Source organism: Eretmochelys imbricata, chromosome 2 (genome assembly GCF_965152235.1).
Source record: "Eretmochelys imbricata isolate rEreImb1 chromosome 2, rEreImb1.hap1, whole genome shotgun sequence".
In the NCBI taxonomy this organism is placed as follows: Eukaryota; Metazoa; Chordata; order Testudines; family Cheloniidae; genus Eretmochelys; species Eretmochelys imbricata.
In genome coordinates this window covers 91987180-92012876 of record NC_135573.1, presented here as the reverse complement: position 1 = coordinate 92012876, position 25697 = coordinate 91987180, and the positions used below count along the sequence as shown (strand labels likewise).

Sequence of the window (25697 nt, the reverse complement as noted above, 5' to 3'; positions counted from 1 at the left end):
CTACACTAAGCGAATAACGTAGCTGGAGTCGACATACCTTAGGTTGAGTTACCGACGGGTCTACACTACAGAGGGTAAATGGGAGAAACTCTCCCGTCGACTTACCTTACTTGTCTTGTCAGGGGTGGAGTACAGGGGAGCGATCGGCTGTCAATTTGGCGGGTCTTCACTAGACCCGCTAAACTGACCGCCGGTGGATCGATCTCGGAGGGTCGAACCCGTGTGTAGTGTAGATGTAGCCATAGATGACACTTAATCTCGAAGGAGCTTCATTTACACCAAAGCAGTGGCATTATAATCAATCGAGTTGCATCATTACAACCAAGCAATTTACAGTTGCCGGGGCAACTTAACTCTTCTTCTTTGTGCTTCCATCTTATGCAGTGAATGAGGCAAGGGTCACATAGAAAGTATATGATCACATTACTAAGAATGCCCAGGAAACTGTAAATCTGACATTTCCTAAATTTTGCGTGCTTGACGTTGCAACCTAAATAATGTTCGTTTGATTGTTTTGGGCATGTAATTTTAGGGGGTTTTTTGTTTTGGGTTTGGTTTTTTTGCCTTTTTTTTTTTAAAAGGTATAAAACCAAGTTCTATCAGGTAGAACAGTAACAACCTCCCATACCATGTAACAGCAGGGTTTGAACCCTAAACCTTCAACACTGCAGTACATACTTGTACCAACTGAACTATAAGACTTCATTAGCTGGCAGCTCAGAAGGGCTTTATCCCAAGGTGGGGGACGTGGTCATTAGTGCTATATGCCATTTGGGGAAAGCTTCCTGTGCCCACTACTGTAGTTGCTCAGTCAAATCCCAGGTATTCTCAGTGAACCATAAGCCCAGCTCTTTAGAAAGCTACTGTTCGTTATTTTGATATGCTGCCAAAATTTTTCTCAGCAGCACAAGTAAGGGAAGGGAAATAAACTGTTGAAAGTAATTATCAACTCAGCCAAACCTGAATAACGTTTCGCAGAACGAGTGGAAAGCATGTCTTTAGCCCCCAGGCTTTGTCCCTGCCAAGTTTCAAATAACTGCCACAAACAAGAAAGGTGTTAAAGCTTCTCAGAGAAAAAAGTCACAGGAGTCTTTTATAATTGAAAGTGTTAGGCAATCTAAATTTAGAGGTTGCTACCTGTTTGCAGATAATCTACAGAACATTAAAAATGACAGAAATTCAGTTCTTAAGGCATCTAACAATACTTTCAGCACATTCAGTTGTACAGAACATAAATCCATTTAATCTTGAAGATACCACGTAATGACACTACATATCAGTGATCACAAAAAACAAGAACAGTTTGGGACCTTTCTACATAAACTACAACTTCAATACAATTTAATACTGTTGAAGTACTGCACTGTGAATCAATCTGAGCTTTGCTGTACAGTGCTCTTAGGCCCTGATCCTACATCACTGCAGTCACTGGAAGTCCTTCCATTGACTTCAATGGGTACAGGACCAGGCTCTTGGTCACCTGAACAAACTTGACTAACAAACTGCTTATTGGAAATAAGAGCGCTGTGGAGTTCAAATGGCATTTCTGACAGCATGCAGATTACTGAAAAGTGTTTAAAAAGCCAGGTTCAGACAATCTTCTATATACACAAAAGTCCATCTGTCGCAGACAGGCAACTATAACTCAGATTCATGAGCTTGCCCTAGTTTTTGGTAGTGTCCTGCACACTTCTAATAATTAAAAAATAAACATAAAAAAATAGTCGCCACAATGGTTTTACATCACTCCAACTTGTACCAGGATGCAATCTCTTCTTGCTACTTCCAGTACTGTTCTTTTCACTGTTGCTTTTCAAATGCAAAAACCAAGTAAATACCTATGAAAGAAGAGAGTATTTAAAATTTGCATTACTTCTTGCTCTCCAAAGGTTTCAAACATAAAGACAAACATTTCCCTCTCTCCTAAGCTGTTGCAGAACAAATTCTATTTATTAAAAGAAACTCCACCAACGGCTACCCCATCAATTACCATTTCTTATTACAGCAAATTTTTAAAAGCAACTTTTAGTCTTGCACCTGCAACTTTTTGTATGCAAAAACCCACATCTCCATTCAAACATGTTTTTGTATTTAAGAGGCTGGGTTGGATTTCTTCTGAAAGCGTGACCCCAAATTTAAAATATAAAATATGAATCTAGAATGAAATGCAAAGTAATGATAAATAAGTATTTTAAATGCAGTTAGTAACATACTATTATCTGCTTAATGCAGGCAAACTTTTTGGCCTGAGGGCCACATCTGGGTATAGAAATTATATGGTGGACTATGAATGCTCACAAAATTGGGGGTTGGGGTTCGGGAAGGGGCGAGGACTCTGGCTGGGAGTGTGGGCTCTGGGATGGGGCCAGAAATGAGGAGTTTGGGGTGCAGGAGGGAGCTCCAGGGTGGGGCAGGGGTGTGGGTGAGGGCTCCGGCTGGAGGTGCGGGCTCTGGGGATGAGGGGCTTGGAGTGTCAGAGGGTCCTCCAGGCTGGGACCGAGGGGTTCAGAGGGTGGGAGGAGGATCAGGGCTGGGACATGCGGGAGTGGCTCAGGGGTGCAGGCACTGGGTAGCACTTATCTTAAGCGGCTCCTGGAAGCAGCAGCAGGTCCCCCCTCCAGCTCCTACACAGAGGCGCGGCCAGGTGACTGATCCACATGCTGCCCCCACTCCAAGCACTGCCCCTGCAGCTCCCATTTGCCACAGATCCCAGCCTATGGGAGCTGCAGGGGCAGTACTTGGAGTGGGGGCAGCATGCAGAGCAGAGCTCCCTGGCTGCCCCTATGCATAGGGGCTGGAGGTGGGACATGCCGCAGCTTCCGGGAACTGCAAAAAGAGTGGCCCCCGACCCTGCTCCCTGGCTGGACCACAGCAAGCCACAGACCCTGCCTCTCAAATGGGAGTTTGAGGGCAGGATTAAAAACAGCTGGCAGACCCTAGTTTGCTCACCCCCAGCTTCATGCAACGTTAATTGCAGTTAAACATTCACATTTCATTACCAGAGTGCTTGACATGCCACCTTAACTCTGCTCCCCCTTTACATATGAGGGGCAGTCTTTAAATTCACGATCACAATTTCTTAGATTTATAGGTGCACATAAGGTAATACACAACCCTAAATTTAGACTTATTTATATACAGTGGGGCAGAATTAAGTTTGTATGTTCAACTCTGTACAACTAAAAATAATGAAATCTGACTAAAATCCAAAAGATAAGAAGAATTGAAGTTCGCTAATTTTAAAAAAGCAAGATCTGAAAACATACTGCTGAGTAGGACTTTACAGCTGCTAGCTAGCATTCTGTGAACTGCAAGATGTACCTTCAGTGCAGTCTCGACTAGAGTGACACTCCTCAGAAATATTTAATTTGGCATGTAATCAAAGAAAGCTATATGGGACAGTGAAACCTGTGGAGATCCTTATGTTTTATAGTAGCAGAGACTTCATTTATTGTGTCAGAAAGTGCTGCAAAACCAAACAGAATCCGATTTGACAGTCATTATGGGCTTCCAGTTGGCATCAAATGTATTTGTTTATGATAAGATGAGTCATTGCTAGAAGGTTGCTCAATCTATACAGTAAGCCTGAATGCCTTTTCCAGCAGTGAAACAAAATGTTATTCTTTTTAATTTGATCAAGCTATGACTACATCCTACTCCTTATAGGCACTATTCCTCAATCTCTCTCTAATGGAAAGAGAAACAATTACTTTACAAAAATGTGAAAACCCACATTTATGAGATTATAATTGTTACTGAAAAGAAATTATAAGAGTTATCCATGTTTTCCCTTTACAACTGGACTGATGTATGTTATCTAAAAAGGAGACAGTCAGTCAAAGTAAGAGAACATCAGTTTGGGTTGTACAACCAAAGCACTAAAGAGTAAAGAATTATTTGAAGAAAATTAAGTCACCTGCTCCATATGAGAAAAATTGTGACCCAAGACTGTATGAAAACTTATGTGATAAATAGGGACTTTTTTTTTTTTTAAACACACTTCTGAGGATGCCAACACATACCAAACTCTGGAAGAGCATTAACCTGATAACATATGGCTTTTTGTCTTCCATAAGTTATATGAAAACTGTGTCTCTCGGAAGGAAATATTTTTTCCAACCAACTTCTTTTCTTCTTTGGAAAGCATTTCAGAAGGAAAAAAAAATCAATCTTTGAAAATTTTCTAAATCACAAAATTTTAATGACCTCTCTAAAAACATTTAGAATGTATGTAACAAAGCTGTATTATTTAAAAAACCCTACACATCATCACAGATTGTATCCTCAGTCACCCTCAGACTGATCATTTATTCCTAAACTGTTTGTGTATGAAGTATACTGACTACTGAGAAAAGCAATATGCGATATCAACAGCCCCCAAGAAAATAATCAGGTTTGCTTGATAATTGCTTGCTAATTTTTACTTGGTTCTTTAATTCACCTCAAAAAGGCAAAGCTTCTATTTTATTAAAATTTTACTGCACAATCAGAAAAAAAGCCTGTGCTAAACTGAGGTACAAGGTAAGACCAAATCCATCTGTCTTCAGAGTTTCCATTCCATCTTTGGTCCATAAAAAGTCTTCTCCCAAAGTATGCATTTATTCCTCAAAGTTTTGAGCATTGTAAACTGCTTCAGTTAAGTATATTTACATTGAAACCCAGTTATAGGGAACTAAATCCATATTTAAGCACCTAAATAAAAAGGAATCTGATTTTCAAAGCTACTGAACACAAACAAAAATGGGTACCTTTTATTTAGTGCTTAACTTTACGTCACCAAGTTTGAAAGTATCTGTTTAATTGTCATACTCATGCACAATGTCCAAGGAAGTCATGTTATTTATCAAACAGTTTTGCTAAGCAATAGTATTCGAACTTCGCAAATAGTACTTACTTGTTGCTTCCCATTCAGATTTACTCAAGGTTCCCTTTAAAGAAATTGACAATAAGGCACATATCACAAATGGAGTATGATGAAATATAAATCAAACATTCCCCTAAATCATGAATAGTTTAAGCAGTTAGTAACAAAAATATTAGTTGAGGAAACCAAGCAGCTCTTTCTTTACCTAGGTGATAAATTAACCTATCAACTACTACTAAGGGCATTTCTTTTTCAGTCCTCTGCAGGTTTGAGAGAATAGTTTAGCTAACTCTTTTATTCAAGTTTTCCCCCTTGATATAGGGCTTCATGTGACACTATCACTACATTTTTACTATAAAGATCAGACCTTTATTTAAATATATCAATAAGAGTGGATAAACAAGTGCTTGAAAAATAATCTCAGTCTAAAGGGAAGAATGTTTCAACCTATGACTTACATTCTACATGGATATGCTACCCTTTACAATTAAGGACAATTAAACGTCAGGTCTCTCGTGGAAGAGAGTGTATTCGTCATTCTAAACTATAGTTGTTTCTTTGAAGAACATAGTAGGTTTTCCATCTAAATTTTAACACTGATTTTTATAAAATTGCATATGTCATTAAATAAATTAGCTGCTAAGGCCCTGATTTTCTGAACACTTAGGTATGTACTTTATTTTAATTCCACTGAAGTCAATGGAATTCTTCATCTATATAAAGTTAAACAAATGCCTAAGTGTTTGCAAGACTAGACCCTAGGTATCACTGAGCAAACTTTGCTTCTGACAAGATTCTATCACTTGGGGGCGTGGGGGAAGGAGACTTACCAGAGGTAACTTTGGTTTGCCATCTTTCATGAGCTTTTCTGCATGCTCATAATCATCAGGTTTATCGGAGACAAGTCTGGAATTATCATTTGCAGGATATGGCTGAAGAAAAGACACAAGTTACTATATTAAAAAAAATCTAGCCAAAAAACATGTGAACCAAAAAAGATGTCTCCTAAATAAGGGTATGCCTACACTGCAATTGAAAATAGGCTTGTGCCATCTGACTTGGGCTTATGGGGTTCAGGCTAAGGGGCTGTTTAATTGCAGTGTAGACATTCAGGCTCAGGCTGGAGCCCAGGCTCAAGCCCAAAACATCTACACCACAATTAAACAGCCCCTTAGCTTGAGTTCCACAAGCGCAAGTCAGCTGGAACAAGCCAGCCATGGGTTTTCAATTACACTGTAGGCATACCCTAAAAGAGGCCTTAAAGGGAACTCAATACCTATGAAAAAAGTCAATCTGCAGTTAGTTATTTTGATGCCTACCATTAGATAGCCAAGTCTGAAAATTTAGTCTCATTATTTATTTTCTGGGGAAAAAAAATTTAAACCAATTTTTATGCTCAGGCAGATTCATACAAAATCCTATTTAATTACTTCAAACAGTGAACCAGAATTGACGAGCACTTACTGCAGAAAAGTGATAGATATGTATCTCGATCTATAGAGCTTATCGATCACATTCACTATTGTAAGACTGTCCCATCACTGTTTTGTAATAGGGTAGAACTGGTAAGATTGAAGTGGCTCCTGAACTGTTTGCTCCAAGTACTGGAAATGAAGTCCTATGCAATTCTGAAGTTATAAAAATAGATGAATGTTCAAAACATCCAAAATGAGACATGACACAGCTATCATTTTAAACAAAGTTACCTATTAGATTTAGTACTTGTGAAAGATTCTAGATAACGGAGAGTGATTTTTACTTATTTACACTTTAGCTGTAGGACAGGTACCAATACAAGTTCCTGCACACTGTCAGGACAACACACCATAGTCCTGTTCTGAAGGGGAAGCTTCTAGACCAGGACATGAATTACCCATAAAGGCCCAGTGCTACCAAAGGTACATCTACAGTACAAAATTATGTCAACCTATGTTACGTCGACATACAGCCACCGCAGTCATTAAATCGCTTTTGCAAGTCCACACTATTCCTTGTGTCGGCGATGCATGGCCTCACCAGTAGCACTTGCACCGATTTACTGTTGGTCTGGGGCATTGTTGAAAGGCAACAATAGATATAAGCAATGCAGTGTCTCCGCTGACACTGTGTCAACCTAACTACATCAACCTAAGAACTCCACCTCTGCAAGAGGGATAGCGAAGTCATTATAGCAGGCGAGTGACATTTTAGTGTAGATGTTTAGAGTTAAGTTGCTGTAAGCTGCCTTACGTCAACCTAACTCTGTAGTGTAGACCAGAGCTTTGTCTAGTATGCTACCACGGCTGTCAACTTGGATGGGCATCAGTCATCATGTTAAAAAAAAAAAGTCTACGAACCCATAACAAACTATCATCATTTCACACAAGCCATCACAAAAATTTATATTGCATCTGTAACACACTATAATTTATATAGTATTTACATCTCCAATGTTTGTCCTTTCTTGATGCTGCCATTGCTAAAACCTTGCTTCTGACCTCAAATATTGTAGCATCCTTTTCACTTTGATAGTTAATCCAAAATACTGTGGCAAACCCATATTCTTCTCTCTATTCTGATCCCTTTCCCCATTCTTGAATCCTTTCATTAGCTTCCTTGCAAAATTAACCTACCATCCTTGTCTTCAGTTTTCAACACATCTTTGTCCCTGTTTATACATCTTTAATCTTGTTTCCTCTTATTCTCAACTCTTGCTCTTGATTCTGCTCACCCTAAGCTTTCTGCTCTTCCGGTTTAAGCAAATTCTCTCCTGACAGATTATGGCTAGGTCTTCACTAACCACAAAAAGGTGTGCTTTTATCATGGTGTAATTAATGCTGGTTAGCTATTCTGCTGAATAAACATAGTGGAGACAAGGCCCTTTAGTTTTAGTGCAATGTTAACTAGGCAAGGTCAACCATAGTGTGTGTATAATGCTAACCTCTCCGGGTTTGGAAAACTGCCTGAAGCTGCAGAAGAGATACACTTTTGGTTCCCCCAAGGGACAGGTACTGTGTAGGTGAGATGTTGAGGGTAAAAGATTACTGCTGGATATAAGGCTAGTTATGGATTTACATTTAAAAGTATAATTGTCCTGTATATACAAAGTATTTTTATATACCTAATTCATTCAATTCTTGCTCTGTTTTCTAACAGGATTCTTGCACATAAAAAAGGTAATTCTATAACAGGCAACAGCAAGTCCTTCTATTCCATTTCTTACTCTTGTTTATAATGGAGCATTGAACCACTCTTTACAATGAACAGTTAATTATATAGCACCAGATATTACAAATACACACACACACACACAGATGAGCCAATTCAATGCAAAGCACAAGTGTGTTGAACCTGTTAAATGGAAAATACAAGTATAATGTGCACAGTTGCCTAGTAACCTAATATAAAAACTTGTCCTTAACAGAAAATACTATTTAGTATTTTATTTAGCTACAAAATTTAGAAGATTAAGTGCTTTCAGCAGCATGCCATAGGAACTATTTGGCTCCTACAATGCCAGCACTTGAATACTAGTCATAATTTACTGCCCAAAGCTATTGCTAAAGTAGATCAACCCCAGCAAGATGCAAAACACTATTTAAATGAAAGAATGAGTTTTTTTTTTAAATCAGCATTTTTATATTTACCTCCAAAGCCTGCATTCGCTTTAATAGCATTTTATTTTCCTCATCCTTAATCTTTTCTTCATAGAATTCCCGAAATGTCATTTTGTAGACTAGTTTCATGCCATATTTTTTTGCCATTCTGTGAACATAAGTGATCCAAAAATTATTGTAGAGATATTTTTAAATCAACAAAAGCCTGAGTTTATCACAGTTGATAGTTTTGAACACAGGGACACCATATGGTCTTCAGTAGGACTGCAATCTCTAAGTTTATATATTTATGGCTTTTATTAGAAAGGCTAGAAAAGTCCACATTGCCATCAAATATCCATTTTCAAGGAGTTATAATGTCATCAAAAATTCTCTGCTCTAAACCTTGGTATAAATATTTCTGACTTGGACAGAGCAATTTATATTTCCCTGAAACACAAAAGTTTTAATGAAAATCTGAATTTGCAGTCTAAAACTTTTTTTTTTTTGCATTATGTTCCTGCATCAAAATCAGCTACTATGACCCTTTGAACCCATGAAGAGTTTTATCAACTTGAATGGGATTCTGCACAGGTATATACTAACAGAACCTAATACTGGGGCTGGGCCTATAGGTATCAGGGGCCTTTTCCCTAATTATTAGTTTATTTGTATTACCATAATGCCTAGGAGCCCTCATTATGGACCAGGACTCCATTGTACTACGCTCAGTACAGAGAGAACAAAAAGAGAGTCTCTTCCCCAATCAAAGTGGGAGACAAGAAACAGAGAGATATGGACAGGGAATACTAGGAAACAATGAGACAATATTGGTCACCATAATAGAAACTAGTATTAGCATACCAGCAGCCTAACTGTTGTCAAGTTTGAGGCATCACTGCAAAGACGAGACCTTTAAGAAGGGATTTTAAGAATAATGAGGTAGCTTTGTGGGTGTTTACATGGATCTCCTCCCAAGAATGAAGGTGTTCATTTAAGAAATTAACACGTGGGCAATGAAGGCTGGCATTACTGGCCAATCAGCAGGACTGACATTTCAATAGTAAATGATAGATGACTGATAGGGTAGGGATAGATCATGAAGGGCCTTGAAAGTGAACACAAACATCTAATGTTTGATATGAGAAAGGGAAGCCAGTGAAGCGATGCAAAGAGAGACGCTACGTGGTCAAGGCAGTGGGCTAGAATAATATCCTTTGCAATAGCATTCTAAATGGATAGGAGTGGGCAAGATCGCATCTGTCAAGGCTAGAAAAAAGAATGTTGCAGTAATGGAGACATGAGATGGTGAGAACCTGGACAAGCTGTGTGGATGGACAGGAAAGGCTGTGTTTTACAGGTAAGAGAATCTATAAGACTGAGATAGAGCCTGGATCCAACGACCTAGAAAGGTCTGAGTTAAAGATGAAGCACTAATTATGGGCACGGGCAACAAGCAAGATGGTTGTGCTTCAGATGACAGTTAGATATTCACAAGACAGAGGCCAAGATTTCATTTTGGACAAAAGGATGACGGTCCGGAGGGAAGAGATCGATCTGAGAGCTGTCTCCATAGAGAGACTAGCTGAGTTTGTGCTGCAGATGAGATTATCCCAACTGTAAAGAAAGAAGAGAAACACCAATGACAGAGCCTTGTGGAAGCCAGACAAAGTTGGTGGGGAGGATAAGGTGGACACACTGAAGGACTTCTTGAAGGAGCAATTAAAGAAGTAGGAAAAGAACCAGAAGAGGACAGAGTAACAGAAATCAAGGGACAGGAAGAGTACAACTGATGGTGCAAAGGCCATTTACAGGTGGAGGATGAAGAGTACTGGTTCTGAGCTTCGCCTAGGAAATCATCATTGAAGACTTTGGCAAGAGCCTTTTCAGTGGAGTGCAAGGGGCAGCTATTAGACTGGAGGAGTCTGGGATGGAACTGGAGGAGAGAAACTACTGACCGCAATTGTAGATAACATTTTCGATTAGCCTAGGCCTTGTCTACGCTACGGGGGGAGATCGATCTAAGTAATGTAGCTGAAGTAAACGTACTTAGATCCACTTACTGGGGGGTCCACAGTACGCTATGTCGACGGGAGACGCTCTCATCGACTCCCCTCGCACTTCTCGTTCAGGTGGAGTACAGAAGTCAACGGGAGAGCGATCTGCGGTCGGTTTAGTGGGTCTTCACTAGACCCGCTAAATCAACCACCAAACGTCCTCCTCCAGTAAGTGTAGACAAGCCCTCAGACATGAAAGGGAGATGGGACAGCAGTTGGAGAGATAAATGGTGTCAAGTGTGGCATGTTTTATTTCTTTTAGGTTTAAGATGGGAGAGGTTGAAGCATGCTTGTATTATGAGCAGAAAGAGCAAGAGCTTAAGGAGAAAAAGTAGGAGGAGATAAGTATGGGTGTGAGGGAGATCAGGAGACGGGATGGGTTCAGTACACAAAGTGGAGATGTTACAGGAGGAGACAAAGGAGAAAGAAGAGAATGTGGGAAGAAAAGGCAATCTGAGGGTAGAGGAAGGTCACATTGTCTTTTGCCAATTTTTGAAACTTTAGTGTTAGATTTTTTAAAAAAATCTGTTTCATACATAATGAAACAACTTTTAATTAAAATTCATTTTGTATATACGTATAAATACCCCCCCCACACACACACACCAAGTTAGCTGAAAGTGAGATTTTTTTAGCTAGATGCACATTTATATATCCCCACGCACATACTATAGAGCACTGTTTCTCAACCACCAGTCTGTGGAAGCCTCCTGGGTCCCTGAGATTTCACTGACACAGTTTAGGAAGACAGGAAGTCAGTTCCTGGTATCAAAAAGTTGAGAAACACTGCTGGAGTATATACTATTTCAGAGAAGAAAAAATTGGGTTTTTACCTTCTTTAGCTTCATTATGATTCAAAAAGATGGCCCGAAAGAGCCAACCTGGATTACATCCCATTTCACAATAATCCCTAATAATAAGATTTCTGTAGGACAAACTATGCCTTCATTGACTCCCATGCAACCCTATTGCCTGCAACTAGTTGTGCTTTAGTAAGCAATCATATCAATAGGCTAACAAGGTTGAACAGAATCCCCAGCATTCTTAGATATGTTGGCTCTATGAGCCTAACAGTAGGAATTTTTTTTTATTTTATCCACATATATCACATAGGCAGAAGATCTGTTCAGTAAGATGGTGCCCTTTTAGTGACACTTTTCAGAGCAGAAATGCTCCCTGAAGGGTGAAATCCTACCCCCAATGAGTGAAACAGTTTTATACTGACTTCAATGAAGCTAGGATTTCTCCCCAAGTTTCTTAGCATTTTAAGAAACAGCAGCAGGGGAAAGGAGTTCATTCTGAGCCACAACTGGAATTGGTAGGGTCCTGGTTAAAAACCATGGAGGCCTTAAAATAGCTGGCAGCACAGCATGACCAATTTACCAATACCATAAAAATATAAAGTTTTAGCTATCTGATCAAGACTCTGAAACACTGTTTTACACTAGCATCTTAATTTGGGGCTACCACTTAGGATCTGAAGATAGATATTTTATTCCAAGAATGTTCGCTACCCATACTCCAAATATGAACCAGATTTGAGAGAATACTAATAAAACGTTTTAAGGAGCATAACCTGATATTACAGTAATGCCTGGTGGTAGATTTCTGCTAGACTTGTGCTCATACAATTCTTCAAAATTTGATTACATAATGAAGTCAAAAGTAAACTTACTCTATCAGTAAAGGAAAATAAACCAAGAACTCAGGGACATCAACAACTCCTTCTAAGTTAAAGTCATACTTGCAGCCAAACAGGGGATACTCCCCCTTCTTCTGAAACTGTACCGTGTACACATCATTCCCAAATGAATCAGTTTCTGAAGCTTCAAGTCGTTTTCTATATAAAGATATATAAAAAGGGTAATAACTGATAAATAAGCTACTATTACCATTTTTCAGATAAAGAAACTAAAGAGAGGTGCAGGGACCTTCAACAAGGTCACAGAAAGACAGAGTCCATTCCAGTGCCCTAGTCTCTGCACCACACTGTCTCCCTTAATAAATTTAACCATCAATTAAGACTAATATAAAAACATGGGAATGAAAAAGTTTTTATTCAAATTTCAACAGTCTGAAGATAGCATTCAAAGGGGTCAAGAATTAGATAACCATGGAAACTGAACTTTCTTTTATCCTGTAGAGGCAGGTCAGGGTTAGAAGTAGGTAGATTCAAAGGTGTCAGAGGAAGCTTGCAGCTACAGCCCACATTGTACTTGTTTTGTCACCAATTAAATCAATACAGAAGCATTACGTGCTAGGAAGTGTAGTACCCTCAGGGCACACCTCCCTAAAGATGAGGGTGGGTGCAATCTGCTCCATTTTATTCAAGTTACTATACGTCTGACTTTCCTAGCAAGTAGGTAACACAGGCCCTCAGCTGGAAAGATTTTGCTGTAAAATACATCAAGGGCACCCAAAGAGTGACCCTCCTTTGAATCTGATACCATTTCATACAATTTTAAAAATTAATAGAATGAATAGCACTTACACAAGCTCAAAGCTATTTGGAGTTGTGCCAATAAAATACCCTCCAGGACAGAGATTCCCGCAAGCATTTTTAAGCATCATGTCAGCCTGCTCATATGTCTCAAATGAGTAATGGTAAACAAATTGACAGCTGCATATGTCAAAGCACATATGTGGATCACTGTAACTGTCAGACAGAAGTTCCTGAAATGGATTAAAAAGAGTTATGAGACATATACCAAAGGCTGCAGAAACAAAGAAGTGGTTTGTGTTAATCTTCCAGCAATGCATGCCAATCCTAGAATACAAGTACTTGAAAGAAAAATAGTAAAGTTTATTTCCCTCTGCCCTCAGAAAATTCAGGCATGAACTACTGCTTGGTAGAAGGAGAAATAAGATGAAATAAGAAAGCCCATTTCTACTTAAGAAACCATATACTGCATTCCAAAGCCACCAGAATATATTTATACATCACTTTAAAATTGTAATTTTTCCTCACTTTAAAAAAAAATATCTGTGAATTAACTGGCTCATCAAATTTCAGAAGCCAAAATAATGTGGCTATTAAGTTACAACTTTTAGTTTCCAAAATAAATTCTAGTATTGTTGCTGAAAGTTCAACTGTAAGTGAATTATGGAAAATTTTATTAAAACGAATTTTCGGTTCACAAAATCTGTAGATATTTGTACATGTTCTTGTGCTTTTTAGATAAAAACAGCAAGATAAGTGACTTCAGTTTTGAAAGAATAGATTAGCTGCTTTTTAATCTTTGAAATACAATTTACTTGTTAAAAAATCAAGTTATCATCTAAAATTATTTTTAATCACATGGTTTTATTGCATGCACACCCTTTCTCCACTGACCCAATTAACCTGTGACTGTTAGACTGAGCCCTTGGAATTTGAGTCAGACTGGTCTTTCCACCGGCCCTGCTACAAGAGACCAAAGCTGTGAAAGTTATCAAAATAAGTTTTAAAAATAAGCAGTATGGAAAATAAAAATGCTATTAGAAAACTTCACCTAATAGGCTGCATTTCAGTAGCATTAAGAGTCATTTAGGAGCAAGAGGACTAAATAAAGTCAGAAAGTCTTCCACATTTGTTCTGGGGGTCGGAAAGAACACAGGCCCATCAACACAAAGTTTTATAACTTCCCTAGTGACTATGTAGCAACAATTAGCAAAATTTGGGGAATAATATGACCCCACTAGTTAGGGAGGAAATTGAAAGGACACCTTTGGTAGGTGAAACATGTATTCAGCCTTTCAAGAGTACATTACAAAACAACGAAAGAGTTTGTCGGAACTAGTTTAATCTTCTATTTTAGAAGCAACTGCTTGTTAACTTATATAGTTCTAATGATTAATTTAGGGCTTTTCTACATAAAGATTCAGCCCTGGTCTATACTGGGGGGAGAGGTCGATCTAAGATACGCAACTTCAGCTACGCGAATAGCATAGCTGAAGTTGGCATATCTTAGGTCGACTTTCCTGGCCGTGAGGATGGCGGCGAGGCGACCGCTACCGCTCCCCCCGTTGACTCTGCTTCCGCCTCTCGTGAGCTGGAGTTCTGCAGTCAAGGGGGAGCGCATTCGGGGATCAACTTATCGCAGATTGGCGAGTACTGAAGACCTGCCCTCAGTGTATAGCAAGCTATGGTATAAAATCTACAGCACACTAACCTGCTGTGTGCTAAGTGGCCAAGGTGCACTATGGAATGAGTGTGAGGCAGCAGAGTCCACACAGCCAACTGGTGCACTGTACATTTACACCCCCATCTTGCCACACATTAAGTTTCCATATAGGCAAGCCTTTAGTGCAGGGGTGGGCAAACTACAACCCACGGGCCGGATCCCATCTGCCAGCCATTTAAATCCGGCCCTCGAGCTCCTGCTGGGGAGCAGGGTCTGGGGCTTGCCCCGCTCCGGAGCTCCGGTCAGGGTCAGGGGCCGCTCCGCACAGCTCCCAGAAGCGGCAGCATGTCCCCCATGCAGCTCTTATGTGTAGGGGCAGCCAGGGGGCTCTGCACATGGCCCCCTCCCCAAGCGAGGTCCCCACGGCTCCCGTTGACCAGGAACCAGGGTCAATGGCAGCTGCAGGGGCAGTGCTTGCAGACGGGAAAAACACAGCAGAGCTGCCTGGCCCCACCTCTGCGTAGGAGCCGGATGGGGGGGACGACATGCCACTGTTTCCGGGAACCACTTGAGGTAAGCGCTGCATGTAGCCTGCACCCCTGAGCCAACGCCCCCGCTACCCCCCCGCCCCAACCCTCTGCCCTGATCTGCCTCCTACCCTCTCAACCCCTCGGTCCCACCCTCCTGCACCCCAAACCCCTCATCCCCACCCTAGAGCCTGTACGCTCAGCTGGAACCTGCACCCCCGACACGCCCCCCCCACCCCAGCCCTGATTCCCCCTCCCATCCTCTGAACCCCTCGGTCCCAGCCTGGAGGACCCGTCTGCATCCCAACCCCCTCATCCCCAACTCAACCACAGAGCCTGCACCCCAGCCAGAGCCCTCCCCCCTGCACCCCAACCCCCTGCCCCAGCTCGGAGCCCTCTCCCCCTCCCACACCCCAACCCCCAATTTCATGGGCATTCATGGCACGCCATATCATTTCTATACCCAGGTGTGGTCCTTGGGCCAAATAGTTTGCCCACCCTTGCTTTAGTGTAACAATTCAACCTTAAATTAAAGTCTTCTCTCCTTGAAACACTCCTGAACTTTTACTCTAGTGACTTCCAACATTTATTCAAATAAGAATGCCAAGAAACTAGTTACGACACTAGGAATATATAAAGCAGAACAACTGTACCTTGGAGCTATCGGCTGTTATAAATTCTGCATTGAAAATGTATTCATTAGAACGACATCGGGCTTTCATGTCAGCATACCGCTGTTGGCACTGTTGCATGGAAACTTCAGCAATATCTATAAAAAAAATAAACTGCATGCACAAACTTCTCTTCAGATAGATATGATTGGAGTGAAAGCAGATACCATAGTATGAGTAAAAGCTGGTTTTCAGTACATGTGCTCCATTATGAAGTTTTATTTATACTTATGTGGACTACAAGGAACTAAGTACACTAACTTGTTACACACATACTTGGTACTAAAAATGGAAAAGAGTCAAACCAAACACACTTAATTATATTCTAGGCCCGATACAATAAAATACAAATTCCACAGAATGTGGAATAAATAAAAAAAATGTCTAGCCTTTACAGTTGTAGTGGAAACCTTCACAATGTGAAGAGACTGACGGATATAAAAATTATGCAGTGTTGTCTTCAAGAATGTGTAGAGAGCTCTAAACAGTTCTAAGGCCTTGTCTAGACCAGAAAAAAAAAAAATAAACACACTGTTGACATGGATGGGTACAGTTCAACTCTGTGGGTTTCTGAAGTGCTACTGAAGAAGGTTTCTCTTTCTTTACACGTGCAGACAAAAGGTACTTAGTTGAAATTACTGAGGAAATTCAGGCCCGATCTATGCTACAAAGTAGCTCAGGGCTCTGAAAATTACATCACGCAAGGCATGAAATTTAAGTTGATCTAAGCCCTGATATAGAAATCACTGTAGTGTTTCTAATATAGACATTATCTCCCTGTCAGCAGAAAGAAATTTTTCTAGTGTAGACTACACCTAAGAGATGTGAACACCACAGGCATAACTGCTGACCAAGTAATGAAGACAATGAGACAGTTTTCAATACTATTAGGCCTGGTCTACAGTATGCGGTTTATTTCGGATTTAGCTGAGTTACCTCGGAATAAAACTGGTTCCGTCCACATGACCAAACCAGTTTTTTCGATTTAAAGGACTCTTTACTCCAAATTCTGTACTCCCACCTCAGCAAGTGGAGTAGCGCTAAAATCAAGATCGCAGTTCCGGGTTACAGGTACTGTGGACGCAATTCGACGATATTGGCCTCTGGGAGCTATCCCAGAATGCTCCCTTGTGACCACTCTGGACAACACTCTGAACTCTGATGCACTAGCCAGGTAGGCAGTAAAAGCCCCAGGAACTTTTGAATTTCCTGTTTGGTCACCATCAGCACAGTCCACCATCATAGGCGACTATGCAGAGTCCACCATCACAGGCAGCCACGCAGTCCCGGATTCACAGACAAGCTCCAGCTTGTCCAAACAGGAGGTACTGGATCTCACTGCATGTTGGGGAGACGAATCTGTTATGGCAGAACTACGTTCCAAAAAAAAAAAAAAAAAAAAAAGGAACACAAATACATATGCTACAGTCTCCAGAGCCATGACAGAAAGAGGCTACTCCAGAGACACAGAACAGTGTCGTACAAAACAAAAATCAAGGAGCTCAGTCAAGCGTACCAAAAAGCCAGGGAGGCGAACGGACACTGTGGGTCACAGCCCCATACATGCCGCTTCTACCATGAGCTGCATGCAATTATAGGGAGTGATGACACCACTACCCATGGATACCTGCAAGGGGGAAGTAGCACGGAGCGAGGAGGATGAGTTTTTGGAGGACGAGGAGGAGGAGGACAGTGCACAGGCGGCAAGTGGGGAATCTGTTTTCCCCCCTAGCCAGGAACTATTAACGCTGGAGCGAATAGCCTCCCCCTACTCCCAAAGCATGCTCCCGGACCATGACCCCGGAGAAGGCACTTCTGGTGAGTGAGAGCTTGATCGGAGCGACGCAGTGGGGTGAACGGGGGGGACGACCCAGTCGCGCTGGGCTGTTCATGTTTAGTTTAAAGGCCTCATCCCTGCTCAGAGCCTCATTGGAGCCCTGCGGGGCGGGGAGCGGCTTTGTGAGCCATAGCATTAAGGAGTAGGCTGGGTCCCCGAGGATAACTATAGGCATTTCAACATCCCCAACAGTAATTTTCTGGTCTGGGAAGTAAGCTCCTTCCTGTAGCTGTTCAAACAGTCCAGAGTTCCTGAAGATGCGAGCATCATACACCTTTCCCAGCCATCCCACGCTGATGTCGGTGAAACGTCCCTTGTGATCCACCAGTGCTTGCAGCACCATGGAAAAGTACCCCTTGCGGTTTATGTACTGGCCGCCCCGGTATTCCGGGGCCAAGATAGGGATATTCATTCCATGTATCACCCCGTCGCAGTTATGGAACCCCAGCACATTAAAGCCATCCACAATGGCCTGCATATTTCCCAAAGTCACTATCCTTGATAGCAGCTGGTCAATGACTGTGTTGGCTACTTGCAGCACAGCAGCCCCCACAGTATATTTCCCCACTCCAAACCGATTCCCGACTAACCAGTAGCTGTCGGGCGCTGCAAGCTTCCACAGGGCTCAACTGTGAGGGCTGCTCTCATTTTGGTGTCTTTGCGCTTCAGGGCAGGGGACAGCAAGTCACAAGGTTCCATGAGAGTGGCCCTACGCATGTGAAAGTTTCTCAGCTACTGGGAATCATCCCATACCTGCAACACTATGCGGTCCCACCAGCCTGTGCTCGTTTCCCAGGCCCAGAAATGGCGTTCCACAGCATGAACCTGGCCCAACAGCACCATGATCTCCCAATCGCCACATGCCGTGCCATCTGTGTCCACAACCTCATCACTATAATAATCGCGCTGTCACCGCTTCCTTGCCCAGTTTTGCAGGTACTGCACATAGTGCTGGATAATGCGCGACGTATTTACAATGATCAAAACTGCAGCCGAGACCTGATCGGGCTCCATGGCTATGGCACCCGCACGGGTAATCCTGGAAAAAGGGTGCGAAACATAGGAGAGCAGAGTGGCAGCGGAAGCTGTGCTGTTTGGTTCATGGTAGCCAAACAAAGGCTGAAAATGGTTGTCTTCTGTGGCTTTCGCAGAGGTGGGAGCCCAGGACAGACAACATGGAGAAGCTCGGAAGCATGGCAATAGCGGGAGAGCAGAGTTGGCGGCGGAAGCTGTGTTGCTCAGTTCACGATGGCAGAGTTGAGTTGGAGAGGTGGATTCATAGTATCAGGAGAACAACAGTGCACCGTCTGCTAAAAGCAGTATGGCGTCTGCACGCCAAAAAGGTGCGAAACTATTGTCTGCCATAGCTTTCTGACAACACACACCCAGAAACACCCGCAAGAATGTTTTTGCCCCATCATGCACTGGGAGCTTAACCCAGAATTCCAATGGGTGGCGGGGACTGCAGGAACTGTGGGATAGCTACCCACAGTGCACCGCTCCGACATTCGATGCTAGCCTTGGTACTGTGGACGCAATATGCCGAATTCACGCGCTTTAGTGGGGACACAGAAGACTGAATGTATAAAATAGCTTCCAAAAATTCAAATAGAATAATTTCTAAATAATTTCGTACTGTTGACGTACCCTTAGTGTGCAATTGTGTAACTGGTTTATACCATTATAGGAAGTGTGTACACAAATCAGTTAACTGAACATGCAAATGGCCAAAAACACCCAATGAGTGTAGAAAATAACTGTGGTCCTCAAAATATCAAAAATAATTTTCCCCTCTTTATAAAATACATAACTATTAATAAAGGACTGTTACTATAAAGAATTCTTTAAAATATATCAGATTTAAACAAAAATGCTATTTAGATATGGTAAAAGGAATGAAGCAAGGGTTGTCAGTCAGTCAGATCCCAACTACTCCTCATAGCTAATTCTGCAGCAAAGGCAATTCCAACCCTGTGATAGATATCACAAACTGATAAAATAAAAATTAGTCTTTTCCCTTGCATTGTAATTTTTCTCAGAATCTAAATTCTTTTTCCATCATAAAGATAGTTTTCAGGATAACACCAGTACACCTGTTTTGCAGTGCTATATTGCCAGTATCTTCTTTTAAAACCTCCTTGATAAAATGCTCCAGTAACTGGAATGCAAATTGAAGATCAAGATTATACAACTTTGTATTACTAATTCTGTAATTAATTGTTGATTAATTTGATTCTGCAATTAAGTGGTGACTAAGGGTGTCTGCACTATCTACACTGCAATTAAACACCCATAACTGGCCTGTTGCAACTGACTTGGGCTCATGAGGCTCGGGCTAAGGGGCCATTTAATTACGGGGAGAAGTCTGGGCTCAGGCTACAGCCCAAGCTCTGGGACCCTCCCACCTCGCAGGATCCTGGAATCCGGTCTGCAGCCCAAGTCCAAACATCTATGCTACAATTAAATAGTTCTTTAGCCTGAGCCTGTGGGTTTTTAACTGCAGTGTAAATATATACTCAGTTTTTCATGGAGATTTTAAACAAACATTTTTACTCGATTCCCAACATTCACTTTGTATTTAAGAGGTAAAATTAAAGATAACTGGATAGGAACACTAGGGACTTTCCCCTCTATTTATGATAACAGTTTAACCAGGAACCATGATAAAAAAAAACCAGGGCAGAGCACGGAAATGAAGTTCCTTCACAGCAAGCATGGCATTTTTGGACATATCCAGAAAGAAAAAAACAAAGCGTGGTGTTCATGGTACATACATACATTTCCACAGAACCTTTCGTACTGTCTCTAGAAAGTTACTTTGCCTTCTTACCTGTGCACACAAGTTTACTGATTTTGCCTTTTTTCCATTTAAGCAGGTCTCCACCTTTGCCACATCCCAGATCCAACACAGTGATATCTCGCTTCTTACGTCGTACCCTTTCTATAAATTCACCTGAAAAAGAGAAAGCACACATTCAACTGATAACAAAGCCTCTTTCATTGTACAAAGTTCCCTAAAGACCAAAGTCTGATATTTCAGAATTTCAAAATTCATTTGAAGACTACATTAGAGTTCATAAAAAAAGTTTGATTCGAGTTCTGTATACTTCTTTTCCTGAAGTGTGTTTTTTTTAAGAGAGTGGTTTTCTTTAAATACACGTTTTATCAAATCTCATAAAAGATTTGGAGGGGAAAAAAGGAATGAATACTTCCTGGGCTGAATGTGTGTGCAGCGTAAGCCAAGCCTTGGGAAGGAAGGGGTGTTTTATAGACAGAAAAAAGCAGTGTATTGCTTTGCTTAACACTGAGCCCAGAGGTGATTAAGAAGCAGGTCTGATAAAATACAAAAGGAATCTCATCCAGAATGAGGCTAGGTATGAATTATGAGCATGAGAGAGCATTCTTTAATTAAAGAAGTGATGAGCTATCCTAGTGGGTCTAAAAACACTATTGCAGTCCAAATCAGAAACGCGTGGAGAGCGGCAAATGGTGACAGAATATAGTAGTTTTTTTTGGCTGCCATCATATTGCAAATTTACACATTAGATTTGCTCTTTACTACCCAGTCTAAGTTTTAGTAAGCATTATAAGGACTCTCCTTTCCAAAGAGTATTTTTTATCCCATATGTGTTAGCTTGCATTTTTGAAAGGGGAATTTTATTTTGTTGCTTTTTATCCCTTGTATTACTCTGTCTAGGACCCTATATTATTTCTCTGCCCTAACTGGTGTTAGCGTCTTATGCAAATTTCTTTAATGCTAGTTTAATAACTTTGTGAATGCACTGGGAATAAATTAAACCTAGGCCCAATGTACAATGTTCCTTTTGGCACACCTGCAGACCCCTCCTCCTCAACTTGATACTTCACTAATTCTTACCCTTTGTTCAGGGTCTTTCGGAGAGTTTTTAATCTATGTTATAGAGCATGTACCCAAACAGATTTAAATTTATTCTGAGTAAGATTTCAAGAGACACTACATGAAATCTAATTACCACCTCTCACTGCTTTCATCCACTAATTTTTCTAGTGTTAAGACAAATGCTATCAAGTTTTCCCTGGAAAAATCTTTTCTTTATAAATCCCTGGCATTTATTTCCCATGGCTCTGCTATTCTTTATTTATTGATTTCTCTTGGTATTTGTTCCATTACTTTACTCAAGTTTGAAGGTAGATTTATGGGAAAGGAAGTACCAGGCTCACTTTTGAAAGTTACTGCATTTTCTTTTCCCTCTAATATTTTGTAGTTTTTCTATACTTTTAAAAATTATTGATCATACAGCAAGTACATTTACTGTTTCCCTTTATGCTCTGACACATCACTGTCTTCAAATGCTAAAAATATACATTATATAAAATTTTCTGCATCTGAAGTAATACCTCTAAAGGAAAAGATAATAAAAAATGAAATATTAGGACTTCTAGGGGACATTTTACAAGAACAGATTAACTTCTGAGAAACAAAGGTTCTGTTTGCATGCACATGTTCCTTGTGGGGGAGGGCAGAGGGTAGTGGGGAAACTACAACAAGCAGATTAGCTCCTAAACTTAATATCTATCAAGTTTTCAGAAGCGTCAGCTGGTGTTTAATGTTTTAAAACAACATTTGGCATGACCATAAATGTAAGAGAGTCTTATCAGAACAGGGACTCCCATTGTGCTAGATGCATAAAAGCACATAGGAAAAAGGAAGAAAAATCAATGCCTTGAAAGCTTGCAATCAAATTTTAAAAGAGCTGAACCGAAACAATTTCCTCTGAGTAAAGATACACTGTACTGAACACGAGAAAGCAGAAAACATTTACCTGCAGTCTTAACACCACCATGATTGTTTTGTGATGACCACAGGACATATTTGAATGTAACCAAAGAAAATAAGATACACTGCAATAAAGTGTAGTATAGTGACTAACTTTTCAAGTGAAGACAAATGTAAGCAATAAAGGAGTCATACCAATGAGAAGACTCTTCATCCAGTTATTAAAATTTCTGAGGAAGAAAATGCGACTCTGGCTACGTTTTTCTAGTCCAACTTCTTGAAGTTCATTGTAATGTGCAGCTACAGTTTGTCCATGCCCTTCTTCCAAATGCTATACACAATGGAAAATAAGAGAATCAAACGAGAAAGTGTGAACACACTTCAGTGTTTAATTAAAAAGACTCATGTTGAGCACAGGTTTTTAAAACACATCAGAAGTAATGGCAAAGCTTACTGGCTTCATTTACAAAAGAATATTTCCCAACTCCTCCCTCGATCACTGTCCTGAGTTCTTTAATTCCAACCAAAGAGGAGGACTCTATTTAATACCTAACACCATTATTATTATTATTATTATGATGATGTTATATTGCTGGAGCACCTAAGAACCCTAGTCATAGACCAGGATCCCAATGTGCTAGACACTGTGCAAACAGAACTGGACAAAGTGGTTCCTGCTCAGTGATTCAAGGCATCTCTTCACTGCAGAAAGATGGTTTAACTTCTTGAATGCTATTCCCAGTGTTCACTGAAAGAATCAATTTCATCCCAGTGAAGCCATGGATTTAAAGGCTGTATGTACATTTTCCAAAAGTTATTCCAAACTAGAACTTAAAAGAAGTTTAGTATCAGAAACCCATTCTGAATTCACAGCCTCAGGTTATGCCTAAACTACAGCTGCTGTAGCATTGTAGTGTAGATGCTTCCTACATCAAAGGAAGTGACTTTTCCATCAAGACAGATAATCCATTTCTCTGACAGCTGCTTCAACTCTGACAGCCACCTCTACATAGGGGGAAAGGTTGAACTAAGTACATCACACAGAGTGCAAAATTTTTTTACAGTCCTGAACCACGTAGCAAGATCAACCTAGAAGTGTAGCCTAAACTCAGAAACCCTTTCTAAGTGTAGATCAAGAACAGATACATATGCACTGTTCATTTAATCCAACTGCCAGCTGGAGCCGGAGCCCCAGATCCTGCTCCCCAGCAGGAACTTGAGGACCGGATTAAAACAACTCATGTGCTGCATCTGGTCCGTGGGCCGTAGTTTGCCCACCCAGATTTAAAGTCTCATCATTCTAATTACCACTTTTCTTCCCAGTTCCTTCAGTTCCAAGATAATTCTGTATATAGTTTTCAGACAATAGCAGCAGATGCTAAAATTAATTTTTATGTTAAGTGGATCATGAGACACTAGCTGCTAAAATCTTATAAACATACACTGTAAAAATGCTTGGTATAAATACTTTAAGGATCAATAAACTTCTCTAAACCCACAGCCTGAAACCAAGATTTTAATCCCAGCCCACTGTTCAGACATAACTGAAAACAGATAATACTCACCACTTTTCTAGGATGATCTTCAAATTCTGATTTTCTCTTTTTTGATGTGCTGTCCTCATGGTCACTAACATCTTCCTTTTCATTTCCAGCACAATACCCTTTTCCTGAATTTGTATTATTGTCATCCGAACTGACAGCAGATTCTGCCTCTGAAGCTTTAGATGCTGTTCTATCTGCTTCCTCAACTAAGCTCTTTTCTAACTCTTGTTCTTCAACCCTGCTTGAATCAGACATGTTGCAGGTTATTCTTCTTGTTGCTTGATCAAACAGGAATCAATGTTTTTTTCATCAATAAATTCTGTCAGAAAAGTGAGATGACTTTCAGTTGACAATTTATGCTTGTTCTCCCTTACATTATAAAAGCCCCATCATACCTAGTGCTTTTGATTAGTCAAAAGAGGGCAGCAGATTAAAAATTAACATTTTAAATTTATTCAATTGGGTTTAACACAGATAACACCCAAGTTACCATATGAGTGTCTCTCTCTGTTCCAGTTTATTTTGTGCATTTGACAGGACTTTGTTACAGCTAGCTTCACTGTTTCACCTGAGCAGCTCTCCTGTCAGTGTGATTCTGTCACACAAAAGAGAGAAGAAAAAAATTAAAGTTAGGAAAACAAGGGGGTCAAAAGCAAGGGCTGGCAGAAAGGTCAGGGGCCTGTCTAGCCCAGGTAAGGGCCAGACACACCTTTCCCCAGCAAACTAGATTTCAAGCTGACTTTTTCCAGAGTCTAAAGCCAGAAGGGACCATCAACTTATCCACTGGGTAGCGAGGGCCACAGGGTCTCGCTCCGGACCCCCGGCTCTGGTCGGCTAGTTAGGCCCAAGGCAGCCAGGTGACGCCGCCCCCCCGCGTTCTGGCCCGGTCCCAGCCACACTCGGGGAGTCTCACGCGCGGGTACCGGCCTCGCGCACGGCCGGCTGGCGTGAGCGGGCGCAAGGCCTAGGCCCGCGGCAGCAAAAGGGGAACTAGGGCGGGGCTCCGGGCGCCAAAGACCCGCCCCCCGCGGGAAGTCAGACGCCCCGGTCTGTGACACACTCACCCCCAACCCCTCTCCCGCGACCGGTAGACGAAACTCTTGGGAGGTCACCTTCGGGAACCACGCGCCCCCCACCCCCGCACCCGACAACCTCGAAAGGGGCGGGGCGACGAGGATGGAACAGCTCCTCCTCTCCCGCAACGCCAGGGCCAGGCTCCGCCCCTTCGGCCCACCCCATCATCTCTGGGTCTCTCACTGCCCCGCCCCGCCCGCACGCAGGCGCGAGCCCAACCCCGTCCCCCGGCAACAGCGCCCTCGCGCACCTCCCTCTTCGGCGTCCCACCGAACAGGCGACTGCGAGTCCTCGCCCCCACTGCACCACTTTGCCCCGCCCCCTTTCTCCGCAGCGCGCGCAGCCCTTCGCCCTATCTCCTCCTCTGCGGCGCGCGCGGGAATGTGAGCATCGGCCCCGCCCCCAAACTTCCCGCTCTGCGGAAAGCAAACGACCGAGCCGCAGAGACGCCGCGGGCGCACGGAAGCTGTTTTCTGAAGGGACGCTTCGCGCTCCATACTACGACCCCGGCCAGTAGCTCCCATCCACAAGCGGCTCCTCAGGACCGAGGAACCAACCTAAGGCTCTGCGCAGCGCTCACCAATCCAGGCTTTTCGCCATCCTGTTTGCGGAAGTGACGCACAGAGAATGCATTGAGTTGTGTATGTCATATCCGGTGGGGGCGGGAGAAGGAGGATGAGAGACCCGCA

General features: G+C 41.8%; 1 protein-coding gene across 4 annotated transcripts; it reads right to left on the bottom strand.

Annotated features, from left to right (window-relative positions):
* Positions 1 to 1057: 1057 nt before the first annotated feature.
* RNMT (RNA guanine-7 methyltransferase) lies at positions 1058 to 25637 on the bottom strand. 4 transcript variants are annotated; one of them, XM_077810476.1, is made up of 12 exons: positions 25589 to 25637; positions 24425 to 24529; positions 23956 to 24253; positions 22586 to 22721; positions 20465 to 20587; positions 15780 to 15895; positions 12988 to 13169; positions 12172 to 12336; positions 8491 to 8608; positions 5695 to 5796; positions 4895 to 4928; positions 1058 to 1838 (listed from the first exon to the last, which is right to left on the bottom strand). In XM_077810476.1, exons 3-12 carry the CDS (start codon positions 24187 to 24189, stop codon positions 1801 to 1803), a joined length of 1248 nt encoding a protein of 415 aa, XP_077666602.1. In that variant the 5' UTR covers positions 24190 to 24253; positions 24425 to 24529; positions 25589 to 25637; the 3' UTR covers positions 1058 to 1800. The 4 variants fall into 4 exon arrangements, with proteins under 4 accessions (XP_077666602.1, XP_077666603.1, XP_077666606.1 ...); XM_077810477.1 differs by having other exon boundaries at positions 25566 to 25622; XM_077810480.1 differs by lacking the exon at positions 25589 to 25637 and adding an exon at positions 25259 to 25308.
* Between the last annotated feature and the right edge of the window lie 60 nt (positions 25638 to 25697).

Bases quoted from the DNA above. Each gene is read 5' to 3' on its own strand.
- RNMT (XM_077810476.1), bottom strand. From the start codon at position 24,189: ATGTCTGATTCAAGCAGGGTTGAAGAACAAGAGTTAGAAAAGAGCTTA. The intron at 22,722-23,955 runs GTGAGTATTATC...CATTGTGTATAG, and splicing joins AAGATCATCCTAGAAAAGTG to CATTTGGAAGAAGGGCATGG. The intron at 8,609-12,171 runs GTAAGTTTACTT...TTATGTTCACAG, and splicing joins TATTTTCCTTTACTGATAGA to AATGGCAAAAAAATATGGCA.